This window comes from Grammomys surdaster, unplaced genomic scaffold (assembly GCF_004785775.1).
Source record: "Grammomys surdaster isolate TR1022 unplaced genomic scaffold, NIH_TR_1.0 125793, whole genome shotgun sequence".
Taxonomy (NCBI): Eukaryota; Metazoa; Chordata; class Mammalia; order Rodentia; family Muridae; genus Grammomys; species Grammomys surdaster.
Window position 1 is genome coordinate 430,257 of NW_021620624.1, and position 21,604 is coordinate 451,860.

The window sequence follows — 21,604 nt, forward strand, 5'->3', positions numbered from 1 at the left end:
ACACCTAGGAATAAACTTCACTAAGTAGGTAGAGGAGGTCTCCAATGAAAACTAAACCATTGAAGAACAGTATGTCAGGGCTCCTGACGTGGACTTTGATACAGCAGTGTCCTTGATTTACAGGGAAAGGAAAGGAAATACCTGTTTAGGGAGCAAAGGACTTGAAAGCTGACCAAGTTCTATATTACCTGTGGTTTCTGAAAAGCACTGGTTTTAGAGACTTGAGGATAGTTGATATGATGCTGAATACTCATTGCTAAGTTTGGAAATGTGTAGCGGGCTGTGCAATACAGTTCTTAGTTAGCTACAAGCCAGAGTAACTTCAGTGCTCATTTAACAGTTTTTAAGTTTTAGATTCTATAAAAATTGTGATGAATGCATTACACAATGCATTTGCTATCCAACTTATCACACAGGGTTCTAAAAAAAAATTGTGGTATTAAAAAATTTATCAAATAGTAGGATCCTGAGAAAAATCATAAGGAGGAAGTTGCTGCTGACTCAGTACAGAGAAGGGAAATGGGCTGGTTCTGGTCACTGCTTGTGGGATGCAGTATCACAGGCGACAGTGATAGTAACCCAAGCATTTTCCCACAGTCATAGGAAGTGAACAGCGGAACATAATCTTCTGTATTTGCTCATTTTTTGGATTCTGGTCCCTTACGTCTCAGCTCTCTCACTATTTCATCTACAGGCAGCAGCTTCAGTGAAAATACATGTTACTGTGTCCATGGTCCAAAAAGCAAGTAGAGAGGCTTCCAGACTGGAAGGAAGCCCGCCACCCATAAGTCTCAAGTCTTCCAGTCTGGAGTGAGGGAGCTGCTTGTCATTGTTTACTTAAGCCTCGGGGAGATGAACCATGTGCACTTACATCCCAGCGGCAGATGCAGAGCTAAGTGATAAGGGGCAGAAGCAACTTTAGGCGCCTGCTTGGTCATAGAGAGGAAGGTACTGAGATTAAAGGCTTCTGTAGAAGGACTGTAAAACCATGAAATTAATTTTAGAAGGAATCGCTTGGTTCAACTCAGAATGTTGGTTTCCATTAGTCAAAATATAAATTGTGTATGACAAATGGTACAGCCACGTGCCAAGCTCTCCTGGCATTTCCAAGCCCTTTTACATCCAGCTGCCTACTTACGGAGAGATAGACTTGCAGAATTGCATCTTGAGGATCCGGAGTTGTTTGCAGCCTATTTGAAGGTCCTGAAGGATCTGGTCTGTAAGTTGGATACAGCCAGAGATATCCAAAATGTGCAGATAATGGCACCTTGCAGATAGTATCTCCATCCCTGCATCGGTAATCTGAACATAGCCAAAGTAAGTAGCAGTTACTGAACAAGTCTATCCTCCAGGAGGACAGTATCTTATTTGGGGTACTGTAATAAAAGATGATAGATCAGGTGGCTCAAACATCATGTACTTATTTCTTATAGTACTGAAGCCTAGGAAATCTAAGACTGATATCAAAATGGCCGCACATATGGTGTCTGGCGCGGTACAGGTTTTCAGATGTCTGCCTTATACTGCAGACATAGTGGCATGGAGAACTCTGCCTCTCCTTATAAAGATATAACCCATAATAGCAGCCTCTCTTCCATGACCTCTTTTAGATCTATTTACCTCCCAAAGGCCCCACTTCATGACACAGTTACATGGATAGTTGGGGCTTAAACATTGGCGATCAGTGGCAGGCAAGGGCGGCAAGCATTCTGGCTGTAGCAAACAAATCAAGATCCTGGTAGACTTTCACTGAGTTTGTTCCATGATAAGTCAGGTTTGTGGTTTAACTACTTCCAAATAAGATAGCAAGGGTGAAAACCTGCCTCAAGAGATACCAAGCGGATTCGTGATGATGATGTTGTTGTTTACTTAAGCACCCTCTGGTTTGGATGAAAAATACTCTCAAATTTTCTTTAGTAGTTAATACCTATTGTGTCATTATGAGGAACTTAGGAAATGCTACAGCAACAGGGTGGTCCATGCTTGAAATCCTCTGTAAAGCTTTGCCAGTTTGGAAAAGTATGCTTTAATACCATTATATGTTACAGAAATTATATATATATGGGGGTGTCATCTCCATATGAGATCAGATTACCCTGAGAAATCTCTGGTAGGTCATACGCAAGAATGAGTGCCCTAGTTCTGGACAGAGAGAGCAGTCAGTGTATGGCAAGAGGGTGATAAGCGGAAGCAACAGACAGGGCAAGTCTCACTCAGACAAATCTTGGCCAGTCTTTTACCATCCAGGTCTGTCCAGCTGTCCTACAGAGTTAATTCAACTCCATTTCTAGTTTATTTCACTGACTTGGGGTCTGGCTTTTGATTTATGGCTGAACTGAAACTTCCTACAGAATAAACTAGATTACTCTCCCCAAAGGAATTCTTCCAACTGGATTTAATTTCCTACTTTATATATATGGACACTTTAAAAAAAACATACAGTATGAGGCTTAGATCATTGTTTTTAACATAAAGTTAAGAGAATTATGCAGAAAAGCCCTTTGGTTTGAAATGTATATTTTTCAAGTATGAGAAAATCTATGTTGTCATTGTCTAGGCATTCCCTGTTTCCAGAAAGTGCTTGTAACTAAGGCTCAGAATCGTATCTGGTTCTCACAAAACTTCCTCAGACATCCCTGCCATGATAATCAAGTCTCTGAGGATCTGGTGTCACTGGAAAAGGAATCCTTCAGAATTATCGAGGGACATTGAGGTGAGGGGACAGTCCAGGCGGTGGAACTCACAGTGGGAGGCTTTGTCACAAAGACCTGAAAGGAGCCCTCATCTGAAGTTTGGAAGCTCCGTGTGTTCAATAGGGAGATGATGTCTGGGGGTTTATGACTCAAGGGCTGGAGACAGATGAGTTGGCTATATTCCTGACTCAGATACAAGATATTAGCCCTGGCCCGTTGGACGGATTGTTATTCCCAATACAACTTCCTTGGGGTCTCTGGGAAACTGTTTTTGTTTCTTTAAATGAAGTTATTTCTTATTTTGGAAGAAATATAAACACATTACTTTAAGAATTAGCAAAACAGACACCATTAGAAATGTGTCACCTTAAAACATAACTACTTTTGAACATTCTACAGCATGTCTTAATTAGGTTCTGGAAAATTTGAAAAAAAAGGTTTCAAACTGCAATATAATTGTAATCTGCTTTACCTCTTGCCTTCTTGGAATGTGTTGCTGGCCTACAAGCAGCTCAGAGAGCCTGTGGGAGGGCAACACCATGCCCAATTAAAGAACTCTCCTCGGCTGAGGACCCCTATACCAGCAAGCTTTGAGTGGAGCTAGCAGATGGTCACAGCCACATGGACAACCCTAGCTTAGCTACTAGTAGAAGAGAGACATGGCTGACACCAGCTAGCCCATTGGCTTGTGAGCAAATAAAATGAGATCTGGGCTAGAGATGTGTCTTGAGTTGAGAGTCTGTACCGCTCTTACAAAGGACCTGAGTTTGGTTCCCAGCACTCATATTAGGCTACTTATAACTGCCTGTAACTGTCCAGTGGGAATCCAACACCTCTGGCCTCTGTGGGTACACCCATGTGCACACAACCATACACTGACACACATATATATACAGAATTTTTTTTAAAAAAATCTGTTTTTAAAGTTCAGAAAAATGTGAGTTGTCTAAGCCATCAATTTTGGGGGTGATTGGTTGCATAGTAACAGATTATATAATTTTATATATATATATATAAAATTATATATACATATAAATTATATATTATATATATAATGAAATTATATATATAGTATATATATATACTATATATATGTGTGTGTGTTATATATACACTGTATATACATATATATGTATATTATGTACATTAGCCAATATCATATGTCAGGCATTTTAAAAGAATCCATTGATCATTTCTTTATAATCATCATAAAACCTCTAACTGACATATGATCATGTTGAAATCTCTAAACTGAAAGAATTTACAATATACTACTTCCTAAAGGTCCTGCCACCATCTGGGGACCAAGTGTGCAAATACATAAACCTACAGGAGATGTTACCTATGCAAGCCACACCTTCTCAGATGCACTCACATGGTCAGCAGTCTCCCAGGTGGCTTTGCAATCATCCAGCCCCCTCCTCCTTCCCACCTGTTAGCTCTAAAGGATAACTAGACTCCTGGAGTACATCATCCTGAGCTGGGAACTGGTTCTGCTCCAGTCCCCCTTCAAACAGGATGCCCCTCAGTAATTTATCGTAGCATGTCATTTGCCCTTGGAGTATAAAACTCATAGCTGGGGCTCAGAACCCTGCTTCCTGGAGCCCCTTGACTATAGCATAAGGGACCTGTCCAGTGGAAACTTGTTCCACTATGGCAGCTTTCCTCAGCTCTGTGAAGGGCTGACTGTGTCTGTCCTTCACTACCTAGCTGCAAATCATACGTCTTGCCATGTGCTGTGTGAGTCTATTCTGTCTCAGATGAGTTGGTAACCAGGATACAGAGATTCGACTTCTCCTTGCCTACACCCCCCAACAGAAACAAGGTTCCTAAGCCCTTCCCTGCTTGAGTTTTTCCCCCTCATAGATAAATTGTATAAATAATTCATTATTGGCATCGATTTCTTTCTTCTCCCCTTACTCTTCCTTTATATTTGTCACTGACTTCTACCTCAAGCTGTCATGATCCTACCAAGTGCTCATCAAAGGTCCTAAGAGAGTCACGCTGCTAAGAACACTGCTCAGGCCTTTGCGTTGGGCCCACGTCAACCAACTTTCTTCCTGGAGTCAGAGGCGGTTTCCTCCGTTGGCATCTCAGTGCTGTAGACATGAGGGCCCAGCTCTGCTGACTGACCTGGAGGTGAAGGGGCTGCTGGGAAAGCAGGCCTTTCCAGAGATAGGTGTAATGTATACATATTCAGAATTCACCAGTGAGCTTCTGGAAAACCATGATGCTGAACTACACTGTAAACCATGGCCCTCATCAATCAGGGAAAGTGAGGTAAGCAGGCGACTATTCAAACTGACCCAGATACGCATCCCTCCTGTTCTGAAGCAGGACAGTCATGTGACCTTTGTCTCACTAGCACAATCTGGATGGGAGAGCCAAGCCCTTCTACTCCACTTCCCTTTCCTCCTCCTCGAGTAAGGTACAGGGTGAGCACTTACTGTTAATTTATCTGTGTCAAATCTTTTCTCTTGCCTCTAGAATGCCTTGTCCGCTTCCCTCTTTCCTGTGCTCATCAGAGCCATTTTTCATGCCCTTTCTTCTGGACTTCCTTTGTTAGCAGAGCGTGTCCCCATCCTCCCTGTGCCTTGTGCTAGAGCCAGAGTAATCCCCCAGCACAGTGGGCTGTGCTGGTAGTCATATAAGCAAGAGCTCCTATGAGCATTCATGGGCATCATGCAGTCAGGTGGTCACTGCAGCCGGTGTGTGAACTTCTTGACACACACAACTCACTTCCAGAACCACGTGACATGGACCAGAAAAAAACAACTTCCAGTTTGTCTTGTTCTAACCAAAATCCATTATTAAAAGAAGTCTTGTAGCTAGGCATGGTGATACATACCTGTAATCCCAGCACTTGGAAGGCTGAGATAGAATGGCATCTAGTTCAGGGCCAGCCTACTCTACTGATAAATTCTAGGCTAGCCTGGGCTAAGTGTTAAGACTCTTATCAAAAAAAGGGGGGTTTTAATATAAACTTTATAGCTTTAGTTTGTTCTGGCTGACCCAAACTTTCCTCCTCCTTCCTCCTCCTCTTTATCTGATACATTAGTGTGGAAAGTTTGGGAGGTTCCAGATTCTCTCTCAGCCCACTCAAGCCAATAGTAAAGCTTCTGAATTCATAGCCCAGCAAGGGTGCACAGTCTCTGAGAACTGGGGTGATGTTGTTCAGATAAAAGCCAGTAGGTGAGCACAGCAGAACAAGCTTTTAACAACCTGAGCACTTTTTATGGTTTATATTTTCTTCCTTCTGAATATTTTGCCAGCTCCAAGTTCTCCCTTATAACGTGTTTGGGTTTTTAATCTTCTGTTTAGAGACTTCCTTGAGGAACTAGGAAGCTTGCCTGACCATTTGAGGTTATCAGTGGAAGGCTAGCCTCTGAGTGGAAGCTAAGTGTACAATGTAGACCTTGCTCCAAACCCGAGTGAAGGGTGACCTAGGAGGGTGTGTTGAGAACACTCTCCTGTCAAGAGTTTTCAATCTTACATTGTGGGCTGGCAAGGTCTCTAGAGAAGAGGCATCTAATCTCCTGCCTGGAGGAAAGTTCTGGCAGCCACATTCTGAGTCCTGAGTAAGAAGAAAAAGTGCTAAAGTGTCTGCTCTCCAAATTCTGGGGCCTTGTTCCCCATTTCACTTTTGTACCCAAACTCCCAGTAAAGCATGGCCTTTCCCTGCACAGAGACCCTCTGCTTCACTATCTGTAGACAATGGCAGTTTTGCTCTCCAGGGGACATTTAGCAATGTCTGGAGACACTCTTGGTTTTCAAGATGGGAAATACAGGAGTTCAGATGCTAGGGACCCTATGCCTGGAGGGCCGGGGTGTTGGTAGCTATCCAGTGATGACAGGAATACCCTCCCTCCTCCTCACTGTGAAGGACTGCTTTGTCTGGAACTTCAGAACTGTCAGGGTTGGGAAAATGGATGTCCGTGCTTCTGGATCGGGTGGGGATTTGCCCAGAGATGTGGAGCAGTGGAGGTCTGGAGTCTCTCTGCATCTCTAGAGTATTTAACAAGGACTTTAGTTCCCTCCTAACACCATCCGAGAACTCTATGCTGCTGCCAAGCTTAAAGCCTATTGTACGGCTGAGACACTCTCAGCTTTCTCTCCTGTGGAATGGGCTTCCTCTCTGGCTCTGTCACCTAAGTTGTTCACCTATTTTCAAGTTCCCACAGCTTCCTCACGCCTGTTTGCCTTGTCCTAATGCACCCTCACTGCTCAGCGGCAGTGACAGGGCTTCATGAGAAATCATGTGTGTATATTCGATCTGCCTTATTAACCCAGACTCAGGGTTTCTAAAGACAAAAGAAAGCAGGTTATATTACATTTATTATATTATATTATATTATATTATATTATATTATATTATATTATATTATATTATATATATTTTGAAAGTATTATTCCATCCTTTAAAACAACCAAACACAAACCTTCTCCATTTCTGACTTTTCTGTGCACAGAAAAAAAAAATTCTGAAAAATAAGTATTTAAGTTCCAGCAATTTGTGTTTTACAAGGAACGGTATGACAGCGGACGCCTTCTTTCTGCCTGTAAGCAGTTATGTAGTCAATGTTTGTAATGAGCACTATTGCTTCTTGCTATTTCATCCTTTTTTTTTTTCCTTCAGGAAAGCCATAGACTCTTGAGGTTAAGACCAAAGATGACTAACCTTTCGACAGACTACAAGGACATTGTCCACCTGCCCCACTGAGGAAACACCTAGAGAGTTAAACCTTAGCTTTATATGCTGTTTTTATTTACTAAGGCCCAAAGTCAGTGAAGTTATATGTTAACACTTAGTGGTTTTTTTTGTTTTTGTTTTGTTTTGTTTTGTTTTTGTGCAGGAGACATGCAAATTATTCCTGTCTGGTAGAAACTCTAAACTAAGGTTCTGGCTGCATTGTCCTAAAGGATGTTAACCAATTTTAGATCTAACCTGAGACCCATAATCCAACACTTTTTCTTTGGTCACTATCCAGTTCTTTCTAATGCTCTGTGCCATGATTTTATGGTTTTTGCTGATCTGCTCATTGATGAATTAAATGAACCTATGGCACAAACTTATATTTGCATATAATTTGAGTGGGGCGTGGCACACACCTTAAATCCCTGCACAGGAGGACAAGATTGGTCTACAGAGTAAGTTCCAGGATAGCCAGAGCTACACAGAGAAACCCTGTCTCAAAAAAATAAATGAAAAAAAAAAACAAAAAACAAAAAACTTATATTTGCAAGAGAATAATATCTTGAATGTTTATAAATTCTACTTTGACACGAACAAAATCCTAGAGCTAGTTCCAACTGGGAGATGGGAAAAAACGCATCCAATGATTCCACAAGACATGGCAGACACAAAGGCCAACTCCAGCCCTGCCTGTGGCCCTGCCTGGATCCTGTCAGTGCTGACCTTTGACTTGCCTATGCGCCAGCCGCCATGCATACCTTTGGGCATCCTGCGATGTTAAGAGATGTAATTCGAGTACAGAAGATGGCTATAGTTTTTATGATATCATCTGTCAGTCGAGTGCAGTAGGAGACATCCAAGTGTTCCAAGACCAGCGAGGTTTTGCAGTATGCCTGAAAGAGATTCCAACGTCACAGGTTTGGGGTTTTTTTGGTTTTTGTTTTTCTTTAAAGGTGTTTGTTGTTTGTTTGTTTGTTTGTTTGTTTGTTCTCCTTTACTTTCTCTTAGTCTTCTTCCAAATACTCTGTCCATTTGAAACCTTGTCTGCATAGCATTACCTGAGGATCCAGCTATACCACTCCTAGGCATATACCCAGGAGATGCTCAAACATATAACAAGGACATATGCTCAACTATGTTCATAGCAGCCTTATTTATAATAGCCAGGAGCTGGAAAGAACCCAGATGTCCTTCAACTGAGGAATGGATTCAAAAAATGTGGTATATTTACACAATGGAGTATTACTCAGCTATTAAAAACAATGAATTCGAGAGTTTCCTAGGTAAATGGAAGGAACTAGAAATCATCATCCTGAGTGAAGTAAGCCAATCACAAAAGAACACACATGGTATTCACTCACTGATTATCAGATATTAGCCCAGAACCTTGAAATGCCCAAGATGCAACTCACAGGCCACATGAAGCTCATAAAAAAGGAAGACCAAGTGGGGGTGATTCAGTTCTTCTTAGAAGGAGCAACAAAATACTCAAGGGAGCAAATATGGAGACAAAGTGAGGGACAGAAACTGAAGGAGGGGCCATTTGAAGACCTTTCCACCTGAGTATCCATCCCATGTGTGGTCACCAAAGGTAGATGCTGATGTGGAAGTCAGGAAGTGCATGCTGATAAGGGCCTGATATGGATGTCTCCTCAGAGGCCTTCAAGAGTCTGACATATTCAGAAGCAGATGCTCACAACTAGCCATTGAACTGATCATGGGGTTCTCAAGGGAGGAGTTAGAGTGAGGACTGAAGGAGCTGAAAGGGTTTGTGGCACCATGAGGAGAGCAACAATACCAACCAACCACAGCTCCCAGAGTCTAAACCACCAGCCTGGGAGCACTTAGGGAGGGATCCAGGACTTCAGCTGAATACGTAAGAGTGGAGGGCCCTGCTGGGCATAGGTGGAAGAAGAGATCCTTGACCTCATGAAGCCTGGACGCCCCAGGGGGTGGGAATTTTGAGGGAGGGGAAGTGGAAGTTGGGGGGTAGGTAGGGGTTACATCCACAGAGAAGAAGAAGGAGGGGTAAGGGGATAGGGGGTTCCCGGGTGGGTGGGGGATGGGGTAAGGGGACAACATATGAAATGTAAATAAAATATCCAATTAAAAAAAAAAAAGAAACCTTGTCTGCAGTCCTTTATTTAGTATACATTTGGGTCCCCTAAATACAGATTTTTTTTCCCATGAACAAAGCAAACAAACGAAAAACTTGCATCCCAGATCAGCATGTCAAAAGATACATGTCAAATTAACAGTTCATTAGTGCCCACATTCCTGCTAGCAAAAGCCAGTTTTTCTGACGTTCCTGCTGATAGCATGTGATTGGCATATTAACGGGATTATACTCATCCAGATGAGTGGGGAGAGGGGGCCTAGATGCAAGAGTAGATGACAGATATGTGAGGGCCACGGTGGGAAGAGCACAGCCTTTGAGTCTTACTCTCTTTCCATCATGACAACCTCTGAAATTTTGACAAGTAATATGACCTTTTAGGAGCCTCAGCTTCCCTTCTAATTAAGGCAACCGATACCTATATCGTAGCATCATTTTGAAATCTCACAGTGATCATCTGTCACAGAGATCCTTGTATATATCAATTTATTGTTTTCCTTTCTCAGAAGCAAAGCAGTGGAACCAGCCTAGACAGCCATCAGCAGATAGAAAACAGAGCACAGTATACAGCTATGACGAAAACCGGCATCACAAACTTTTCAGGGAAATGGATGAAGCTGGGAGGTATTATACTGTGCAAGATAACCAAGACTTAGAAAGACAAAACCCACATGTCTCATCTATGGACCCTGGCTTATAATGTCTATCTGTACTTAAATAAATGAGGTAATGGAAAGGCGGCTTGTCCCAGGGAGTGCCACTATTAGGAGATGTGACGTTACTGGAGAAGGTGTGACCTTGTTAGAGGAAGTGTGTCACTGTGGGGGTGGGTCTTGAGGCCCTCCTCTTAGTGCCTGGAACTCAGCCTTCCGTTTACCTTCGGAACAAGATGTAGAACTCTCAGTTCCTCCAGTGTCAAGCCTGCCTGCATGCTGCCATGCTGCCAGGATGATAATGGACTGAACCTCTGAATCTGTAAGCCAGCCCCAGTTAAATGTTATTCTTATAAGAGTTGGCTTAGACATGGTGTCTGTTCACAGCCGTGGAAACCCTGACTAAGGCAGGGTGGAATAGATGGGTGGAAGGGACACAGAGGGGAGTGGAAGGGGATGAGAATCAACACAGCAGACTTTTCTTTTAAAAAGGCCCATTCTGACACCTAATACTATATATATGCTAGTTTACTGCTTTACAATGACTTACAACTCAGTGGATACTATATAAAAACAAAATGAGGATCTAGAGAGATGGCTCAGCAGTTAAGAGGGCAGAGGACCAGCATTTGGTTCCCAGTAACCAGGTCAAGCCGTTCATAACCGCATAAACTCCAGCTCCAGGGATCTGATGCCCTCTTTGGCCTCTATGGACAGTGTATGCACATGTACACACACACACACACACACACACACACACACACAGCATGGAAGGAGGAATAAAAATAAGACCATGTGAAGCTGAGGAAACCAAGCAAGCACCATCAGACACTGAAATTTGAAAGCTTCTCACCACAAAATTTAAGTGTAAGAGGGGACGAGTGCTAATGAGCTTGACGTGGCCACTCCACAGTGTATACAACCATCCGTATGTGTATGTAGCACTGTGATGTACTACAGTTTTTGACAGTTGTAACTTTTGAAGACTAAATATTAGCTGCTAGTAGATTTTTGTGTGTGGTGCCAATGCTAAAATATATATACTTACAGAGAGAAAGAAGTCTTGGCGATTCCCTTTTTTTCTGAGCACAGCTGCCAACAGTGATTGCTCTTGAGCTCATGCAGAACTTGGATTTTCCACAGGGGTCAGCATTTACTGCGCTTGACTCACCCCTGGGTGACTAACTTTGCATGGAAATCTGTCATGTCTAGAACTAAATGCTGCCAGAAATTGGAAGGAGTCACTGTTGAGGGGTAGAAGGGTCACTGTCACTGGAGATAATCAAGCACAGGTTCATATCCCGAGCGGTACAGAGGGAATCCACCTTTGACTGGAACCAATAGCTGTCTCTCAGCTCACTTACCAATAAGAATGTGGTGAGTCTCTTGGGCTCCTCTCTGGAACTGTGCTAGTTTTTATAGGCCCTCATAAGCATCACACAAGCAGCACAGCCTCACTCAATACTAGGATGCAGATTGGTCCTATGTAAGTGTCGTCTAGAAAATCAAGTCTGTTTTAATAATACAAGAATTCTGATGTTGCAAGGTATGGGATAATACTACTTCCTCTTAGAGAATGGACAGAGAGCAAGAACCAGAGACAAGTCATAGCAAGAACAGTATTTAAACTGTGAGGGGCCAATGAGGTGACTCAGTGGGTAAAAGTGCTTGTTCTGGAAGTCTGACTTCCAGCGTTCAACACCCAGAACCACAGTGGCAAGAGTGAACAGATAACAAAAGTTGTCCTCTGACCTCCACATGCTCACCCACGTACACACACACAGAGTGATAATAATTAATAGAAATTTAGAACTATAAGACTGATTGCTTGAAAGCTGGCTAGCTTTAAAGGGAGCCACAGGGTATCTCTTCAGCCCCCACTGCCAGTATCTTTGGACTGCCTGGATCAGTTCCCTGTTGTGTCTTTATTTTCCATGGCTCTACTAGTTTTTGAAACTGTAATGTTTGGAGGCTTTTAAATTCAATAGCTCTAAAACCGATTGTAAAGCCTGTGATACATTCACAGCTGCATTCCCAGACATGAAAAACCTGAGGCAAAAAGATTTGTGTGTTTATGCTAAATCAGTGGAAAATTATGAGAGCTAAAGTCCCACAGTTCATTGTTTCATTTAGAGCCATGCAAGTCACCCTGAGGCTCTATGTCTGCAGGCCTGTTACAACATGATCACACAGCGTAACTTCCTCTTCTCCTCCAGAGACAGCTGTGCTGTGCCCTGCCATCTCTAAAGCTGTCCAGTCACTCACATATCAACCCCATAACAGCTGCCCATTTCCTTTATCTTGAAAAATGCTACACTAAGCCTCTTCCAAGTCAGTCTCTTATAGTGAAGGCAGAAAGAAACGAAAACATGGTCAAGTCGGACTCCTTTTTCTAGTCTACCATCCTATTTTGCCATCAATTAATACGTTTTCAGTAAAGTTCTATGTCACTTTATCAGTGTCCCCTGTGTCTTCTGGGCTGAGTCACAGTGTCCGGGGTTAAAGACTACATTCCTAAATTGGGTATGTAGCTGGGACTGAGCCTGACTCATATTTGTTGACTGCTACAATAGTGTTCTTTTGACCAAACCCTGATTAATCCACCTCAACAGGTGGCAGCTCTTTGTTCAAAAACTTCTGCCTTTGCTCTCTCTTCTCATGACACTGTCTCTTGACAATGTGCCTCATTACAGTCCCATTAGGCGTTCTACAAGGCTGGAGTTTTTTGTTTTGTTTTATTTCTCCTTCTGTTGGTAATTCTGGGAAAACACTGTGCTCTCAAGAACTTCTTTAATGAAGACTAGTTGGGCTAGCTCAAAGTTAAGGATGCAATTTCTGGAATTATACATGCAGGTAGGGGTTGTCCTGGCTAGAATTACCCACTCTGTAGAGCCTGGAGCCCTGTCCTGGTGAAAATAGTCCTGTTTTCCTACTCTGCTGGGAAGCCAGGCCTAGTTAGGTAAGGACAGGCCACAGAAGCAAGATTGAAAGCAAATATTCTCAAACGAAGTTCCATATTTCGCATTGTTTCCAATGCATATGGCAATCTGGGGAAGAAGTTTTAGCTTCAACCTGCTCTGATGCCTGGCAGGATAGAGGCCGTCTTTGAGAAATTGTCTCCACATCTCATGATTGTCTGAGGCCCAAGCAACTGAAGTTCTGTGTTTAGCACATATAATTCCAGAAATTGTATTCTTAGCTTTGAGCCAGCCCACCTAGTCTTCATTAATGGTCTACAATGCCTGCTAATCCCTCAAGGTGACATAAATGTCTCCTGATTCCTATTGCTTTCTCTTCTTTGTGTTCTCTTGGTACTGTAGCACTTTTCGAGATTACCTTATCTTCTGCATCATCCATAGCTTTGGAATTCATGTCCAATTTGTCAATGTGGCCCCTGCCCTCGGCCTGCAGACTAAGGGTTAATCCAGTGAGGAAGAGTTCACAGGGAATCTAGACTCTTCATAATACAAGTGAGGAGAGTGAGCTCCTATGGATGGCGGGCAGTCCACAGCACCATGGCCTTCCTGAACAAGGTCTAGGGGCCTGAATTCAGCTTAGATCACTGAAAGTTCTGCATTTCAGGATAAATATTCACTCCTTTAGGACTTAATGTTCTCCTCTGCAGCATGGGAATAACACAGTACTTTAATATTGGCACTTCATGATTTGTTGAGAGAGCAAGTGGGTTAATATGAACAAAAGTGACTGAATGATTCCTGGTACACAGCAGACACATGGGCAAATAGAAGCTACTGTAATTGTTGCTACCAGGTTCTCTCTGGCCCTGCCAGATTTTTAAGATTGTAAAAACTATAGTAAAAATATTTTGACCATATACTCTCAATAAAAACATATTAATATACTTTGTAGGTTATATGTATGATTAAAGATTTTATAAATAGATATAACCAAATAAATATTGTCAATAAAAAATCTAAATAAAAGTCTTAGAAATTCTAATATTTCCTTCTAACCCCAAGATAAATTGTCTTGTTTGTTTTCTGAGTAAATGTTTTCTCAACAGGATACCTATGGTTGTCAAGCAAACCTAGATAGATAGCTTACTAATGTCATAGATCCTATAATATACTTGGATTAAAAGAGGGGAATTATTTCCAAAATATACAGTGTGACAGGTATAGAAAGAAGCCAAGAGGTGGAAAAACAGAACAGAGTAGTATAGCAATAAGCAGCAACAGAATGCATCCTGAAAACTCAAAAGGAAGACAAAAAAGGATCTTCTGTTTGCAAATTATATTTGGTAAGCAAAGTTTGTTTTAAAAAAATTCAGAATAGTGCTGTGGTTGTTTTTTAAACAAAATCACAATCATTCGATTTTACCAATGAAGACTCAGGAGCCTGACGCTGGAGTAAATGCCTGCTGCCTCAGAGAGGCAGAGAAAGCACCCGGCTGACCTTCCTCCTCAGTCAGCATGCCCAAAGGCAAGTTCTCCTTCCCCATGCTGTTTCAAAAACCCTTTCCAACTGAATGCCCCTCCATCCCACTTCCTGCTGTGTGTCTCTCTATTTGTCCTTCCTCTCTCTATGGTTTTTCTATGTTCACTCTCTGTCAACTAACTGCTTGATATATATATATATATATATATATATATATATATATATATATATGAATTGATAAGTCAAGAGGGGCTTCCAGACTCACAGAAAAATCTCAGAGCAAGAATCTAGTGGGTCTATGTGACTCTAACTCACTTTTAACCTTAACTTTCCTCCTCTGCAAAAGAGAAATAAAAACATCTATATATCTATATCACATATAGATAGAGATATATGATAGATAGATGGATAGATGGAAAGACAGACAGACAGACAGACAGATAGATACATACATACATAGATAGATAGATACATAGATACATAGATAGATACATAGATGATACATAGGTAGATACATAGATAGACACATAGATAGATACATAGATAGAAAATGGGCTTTGGGGAGACAGAGTGTGTGTTCTCCAGAAGCACTTGCAGAGGCAGAACCATCACTACATCACGAACGCTGCAGTAGACTCAGAAATTATGGGCCAAAGCTGCCTGCCTGGGATACCACATTTAACCTGTAATGTCGTGAGGGCTTTAGAAAGGAAATGCAGCAGGAAGTTCTATATGGTACTGTCAGAGTTATTAGAAACCACAGCCAGTGAACTACAACCCTTCTGAGCCATGTTGCAGGCCCCCTGCTCACATTGGGCATGACACAATGGGCAAATCCTAGGTGTGTCGCAGAGGGATCAAAAGTATCGGCATAAACTCATGCTGTCATAGAGAGTGGACTCCCGGCATTTGCTTTTGCCTGCATGCAACCTAATAGGTTTTGTTTAACTTTAGGAAAGTTTCATTTTACATATGGCAGAAAAGGCCTCCTAAGGATTGTCTTGCTTTTAACACATCCTCCTGAAGTTCTTCTCTGTGGACACTTACATGAAAATAACAGATGTGTGGGTCATTTATGAAATTCAGCAAAACTTCAGCTGTCTACTGGCTCTCACGGTGGGAGTGGGCAGCAAGCCAGGCCTGGGGCAGGCTTACTCAGCTTCACCTAGTTCTTTGCCAAGAAAACATGGTACCCAGCACTCCAGAATCCCTTGGAACCTTAGATGCTATGGGACTCTGAGAAGTTGTTGAATTCCACATCCTTTGAAGTCTGGCAAGTTTCAGATCCTGTTGGATGGCTTACAATTGGAAACACATTAGCGTCAAGAGCAACACTGTGCTGAGATCGCTGCTTTTGCTCACAGCTAATGAAGAAACAATAAAGCCCTAGTGTCTGTGTCCCCCAGTTGAGTCCATATCCCATGAGTCTTCTGGCATCTGCTGTGTTATCATAAAGCTCGGGTCCTTAGCATAGATGATCAACTCGGCAGGGATTTCCAAAATGAAGCTCTTAATTGTTCTGGGTTTTATGGCTGTCACTTTTTTAACAAGGACCAGATGACCACCTCTTTAAGTCTACCAAGAAATCATTTAGTTCTTCTCCTAGGACCCTTTATAAATATCCTACAGCCTAAGACCCTCTGGCAGCTACTTCATCATAGACTTTTTAGTCAATACTTCCCTGGAAAGAGACAACTGCAAAGGCTTCCCTGGGCACAAGAGCCAGGTACCAAGAGAACCAAACTATTTGCCTGTTCTACTTCCCCGTACAGGACAGCTCAGAGCATCTGCTGCATCAAAGGCCAGTGATTAAGGCCGGTTTGACCAAGAATCTTGATTGTTCTTCACCTTTTAACCCAGGAACACAATTTCATCCCTGGAGAATAGGTGTAGTTATCAAAATCTCATGCTTTGATAATTATTGCATGACCTAATGCTGGAAACTAAATAGAAATCAGTGTTTATCTTTTCAAAAGTTGTTGCTAAGGGGATCTGACTCATGTAGCCTGTCTTAAGCATTGTGAGTCAGGATGTATCAAAGGCTACCAAAATCAATTTTGGTTTAGCACTGGAAGGTGGAGCTATCAATGGATAAAAATATTATTGACGAAAATCTTGCATAAACAATATTTTAGGACTAGTTAAAAGTTAATGAATAGTGTTGAAGATGAGGAAAGAGACACAGGAGAGCGACTAAAGTTTGCTGTTCAGGGTCCATGGAGAAACCCTTCTTAAACTCCAGACACACATGTCCAAAACAGGCTGGTCAGACACCAGTCTGCACTTCGAGGAGAGGAGAACTGTTGAACAAAGTGGATTCTTGGACTGTTCAAAAGCCAACACACACACACATACACGGGCATGTGCACATGGGTATGTACGCACACACACACACACACACCAAGTAGAGGAACAGGAAAAAAACTGGAGAGATGACGAGACAGAAAACTTTTTTCTGGAAAGAACATCTGGTCTTGTGCAACTAATAATGAAATAATCTGTATTCTATGCTTCTTTTAAAAAGATGTCTTTAGATCAGTGAAAATAGCAATTTTGAAAGTTTAAACTTTTTAAAGACAAGCCAGAATTTTGATTTATGATCACAGAGTTAACGATGAGCACACGCTTTTGCCTAGACTCTCCAGCACCTAAAAGCAGTCTAAATGTAGGCACTCTAGAAGGGTTGTGGGTCCCTGGAGCCCAGAGCTCAAAAGCAAGTGGCAGAACGTGATCCTTTCTGATTCCTAGCCTCAGCCTTATCCCAAGATGCATTTTTTAATGTGATGGGTATTTAGAGGCTACTATGATAGCAGTACACTAGAATACCTCTGAAAGGTTCTTTCACTGGTCAAATACAACTGCCTCCTCTCTAAGAAATGTAACTCAAGATCAGAATGTCAATATTCTTAACTTTTATTTTGGTCTTCATTCATCAGTAAATATGTATTTAACATTTATTATTACACACAACTGAACTAACTACTAGCTACTAGTTCAAATAAACAGTCTTTTTCTCTCACGCAAACTAGAGTCATGTCGCTGAGTCTGCCTCCCTGACGGAGAACTCCTGGCAGTCAGGGCAAGTCTTCCTTTCTTGTTTGGGTTCTGCAATGCACTCCATGATACAGACCTTACTCCTGGCTCATGGATGGATGAATGGATAAATGAGTGTTTAAGTGGGTAGTTAAGTAGATGGATTCACACTGTATATAAACATTATTAAAATATGGCACTGTATCTCATAAATACATACAAAATTATTAACCGACAGATGTCTGTTTATGTGTGTGTACACACACACACATACACGCACACACGCTCATGTGTACTGATTTGAGATGAAGACTTGTCAAGAACAATGTAAGACATTCATAACAGTATAATGCCACATTAATAGTGAATCATCTTATATTTTTGGTTGTGAGCCTAGCCTTTAATGGCTGAACCATCTCTCCAGCACAGTACTGAGTCATCTTAACGGCACACTTTTTTTTTTTTTAAACAGGTGATTTTATTTTATTTTATTTTTTTTTTATGTGAGTACAAGACACATGGTTAACAGGATTATTATGAATGACAGATGAAATGTATCATTCTTATTCTTACAATTATTCCCTAATGCCTGCCCTCTTTTTTTTAACATTTTTTTTTAATTTCTTTTTTTTTTTTTGAACATGAAATGCTTTTTTATAGCATGTTTTACAAGGGGAGGGGGTAAGAGGGGCCAGGTGGTGGAAAAGTACAAAATCTTCTTGGCCTGTGCCTTGAAACATGTCATGGTCTATACGGTACACTGCCTTGAATTATGATCTACCTGCAGTTCTTCAGAAGATATGGTACACTGCTTGAGTTATGGTCTCCCTGCTATTCTTAAGAAGACATGGTACTCTGCTTTGAGTCTATCTGGAGTTGCTAAGCAGGATTAACGGCACACTTATTTGCAATGATGCTTAACTCTTTTGTATTTTAAATCTTTGATCTGTCTTCCTTGTCCAGTGCTGCATGACCAACACACAAGTTTGGGTAGTGTGCTCTCTCTCTCTCTCTCTCTCTCTCTCTCTCTCTCTCTCTCTCTCTCTCCTTTAGATGCTTAAGGTGCTAAACCATTTCATTGTGGCTTATGTGGAGTGTGAAGTGCTGCTTTTCAATTTTTTTTGAAAGCCTGAATGTATTGTGCTAGTGGATAAGGCTTTGTGTGATACATGTTTAACCTTTCAATTAAACCACAATTTTTACTTACAGGAATCTTGGCTTCTTTTCATAGCAGCTTACATGTACCTAAGCATTTATAATTACTCTCATTATAGAGTTATAATCTTGTCTTATGTGGAAGTTTTCAATCCAACCTGGGCTCTTTGTCTTGAGGCAGTATTTTGATTTCTGAATAACTCTGTACACCTCGAAGACTTGTGCCAGGGAGTAGAATCAGAAGAAACTGACCTTGCTTCACACCAGCTTATAAAGAAGATTCTTATGTGTTACCCTTTCCTCATATACAATTACACTGTTAAGACACAATGAGATAAAGCAAGGCAAAGCTGAACACCACAGCAGGGACTGAGCCATGTTGCCAGACAATCATTTAAAAGAGTAACTCCCCCATTCTACCCTTCACTTCCATAAGCCTGAGCTCAAGCAAGGTTCCTGAGAAGACACGGAACCTCATCAGTTGTAGCCTCTCAGCCTTTAGTTTTCTTATCCATCAAAGCAGAAGAGTGGTTCAGCTGTTCCTGAGCTTCCGTCAACCCCAAGTGTCTAGAATTCTATGCTAGGGTCTAAGCATGCCTGGCCTTGAGGCCTCTACAGCTCTTCAATCTGTGCAGTATTCCAGCATTGCTCAGTTGGTCATGACAAGTCATCACATTTGTCATGCTCGGAAACATTGCCACCTTCTGCTGATTCCTCAGCTGACACTTGTATTATACATTGCCTGAGGAATTTACTTTATCATCCCTGTAAGAAAGTTTTGCTCCTTTCATCCCTTCAGTGGTTTCCTTTCTTCCTACTTTGCCTAATGTTTTCCTATGTTTTGAAATCTTTTAGCTCCCAACACATTTTTATGTGATGCTTCCAATGAGTTAACAGCTTCCTATGCTGAATTTCCATTTCTTCCTTGTCCAATGCTGCATGACCAACACACGAGTTTGGGTAGTGTGTGCTCTCTCTCTCTCTCTCTCTCTCTCTCTCTCTCTCACACACACACACACACACACACACACACACACACACTCTCATTTAGATGCTTAAGATGCTAAACCATTTCCTTGTGGCTTATGTGGAGTGTGAAGTGCCGCATGTTACTCGGGCCATGCCTATGGACCCTTCCCCTTCTCAAGAATTCTTACAGCACAGAACGATCCATCTTACTCCATCACTTGCTTCATGCTGTCCATTCCATTGATGTATACTGTGAACTATGCTTACATAACTCAACCTCCAAACTGCTAGATATCTATACAGTATCTAAACCCCAACATTTCTCATGGTTAGATCATATTTTAATATTCTATCTTATAGAATATTTTCGCTATATGCAAGGACACTGAGCCACATAGACTTTTCTCACTCTCTAAGTAAATGCCTCTATATATCCTATGAGTCTGACAGAGGCAAGAGAGAGTAGATGGGGAAGAAATGAGGCCACAGAGCTTCTTTGCCACCTCAGGCTGAAGAGGCCTTTAGGCAAAGAACCAGTGGAGTGCACTAGCTACCTTTGTGTTCCAATGAACGAAAACACCTGACAAAAGCCACTTAAGGAAGGATGGTAGGTGCTGGCCATGGTTTCAGAGAAACATCAATCCATGGTGGTAGGGAAAACGGCAGCAGTCCTTGTGGCCACAGCATGGCAGAGAGCCCTTTCTTCACATGGAATAGAGAGAGGCCAGAGCCAGGGCTAGGTCTAACCTTCCAGAGCTTGTGAGGCAGTCTACTTTACCAGCCAGGCTGTACCTCCTAAAAGCTTCATGGCCTTCTATATTTAATGCTATTGCATTAAAGCCAAGGGCTGAATGTTCAAACAGGATGCTCTGAGCAACAGTTTAGCTTGAAACCATGACACCCAGAGTGGACTGTGAGCAAGTCCCAGTCCCATGTGTGAGTCGGCTTCCGTTTTCCTTCTCCACCATGACTTACAAAGTTGATTCAATTGGACCTTAATTTTTAACCTTAACCCCTCTGCAGAAAACCCTAATCATCTTACCCGAATTCCAAAGTCAGTGATGTTGACACACTCAGACAGAGAAACTTCCCTCAGCTTTCTGTGTCTGGAAAGTATGGCCATGCCCTGAAAATATAAAGAGCATTTTGTAATTACAGTTTAGTATGGGGTGTAGCCAAGAGCTATTTTTACAAACTAATAGCATAGAAGAGAGATCACTGATACAGGCTAAATAAAGGTACACCCTGGGTCCCCCCTCTTCGTATCTAACAAAGCATGAGCTTACTGTGGTAAGAAAATTATTAGTATTAGTTACCAGTAAACAATTAAATAAAAAAATTTCAGCTGTCTCTAATTCTTTGAGAAAAATGCTACAGAGTTCCAGAGCTAGCAAACTCCTAAGATGTCACTGTTTCTAGCTGTGCTGGAGAAATGCTATCCGAACCGAGTGCTCTGACTTCACTCGAAGACACTTCACACAGCTAGGGACTTTGTCAGTAGGTTCTTATTCATTCCTAACCAAAAATAAATAAATAAATAAATAAATAAATAAATAAATAAATAAATGGAAATCACAAAACCTTTAGTTCATTTCATAAGCTTAATTTCTAACCGAGAAAGAGAACAGATCTTTGTTAAAAGATCTAGAAACATAAGCAACAACCAATAGCCTATTTTCTTTTCGGGTTTAAAGATTAACGAAAATACTAGATTGCATCCCCTCACCCTTCTGTTATGCACATGACTGTGCTATGCCGAGTCTGCGCAGTTTCCCCAAGAGCTGACTGGCAAAACCTTCTGATAAGCACTGATGAATTGATAAGCTGGCTTACAGATGTCATCCTGCTGTGTGTGTGTGTGTGTGTGTGTGTGTGTGTGTGTGTGTGTGTGTGT

General features: G+C 41.7%; 1 protein-coding gene across 2 annotated transcripts in view; it reads right to left on the reverse strand.

Annotated features, from left to right (window-relative positions):
• The window catches only part of Fbxl13 (F-box and leucine rich repeat protein 13), a 171,630-nt gene that overhangs the window by 1,412 nt on the left and 148,614 nt on the right, over nucleotides 1-21,604 (reverse strand). For both annotated transcript variants that reach the window (XM_028789166.1, XM_028789165.1), the window contains 3 exons: nucleotides 20,753-20,836; nucleotides 8,145-8,279; nucleotides 1,139-1,302 (listed from right to left, as the gene is read on the reverse strand). In XM_028789166.1, coding sequence (XP_028644999.1) covers nucleotides 1,139-1,302; nucleotides 8,145-8,279; nucleotides 20,753-20,836 — 383 coding nt within the window. The remainder of the gene's footprint in view (nucleotides 1-1,138; nucleotides 1,303-8,144; nucleotides 8,280-20,752; nucleotides 20,837-21,604) is intronic.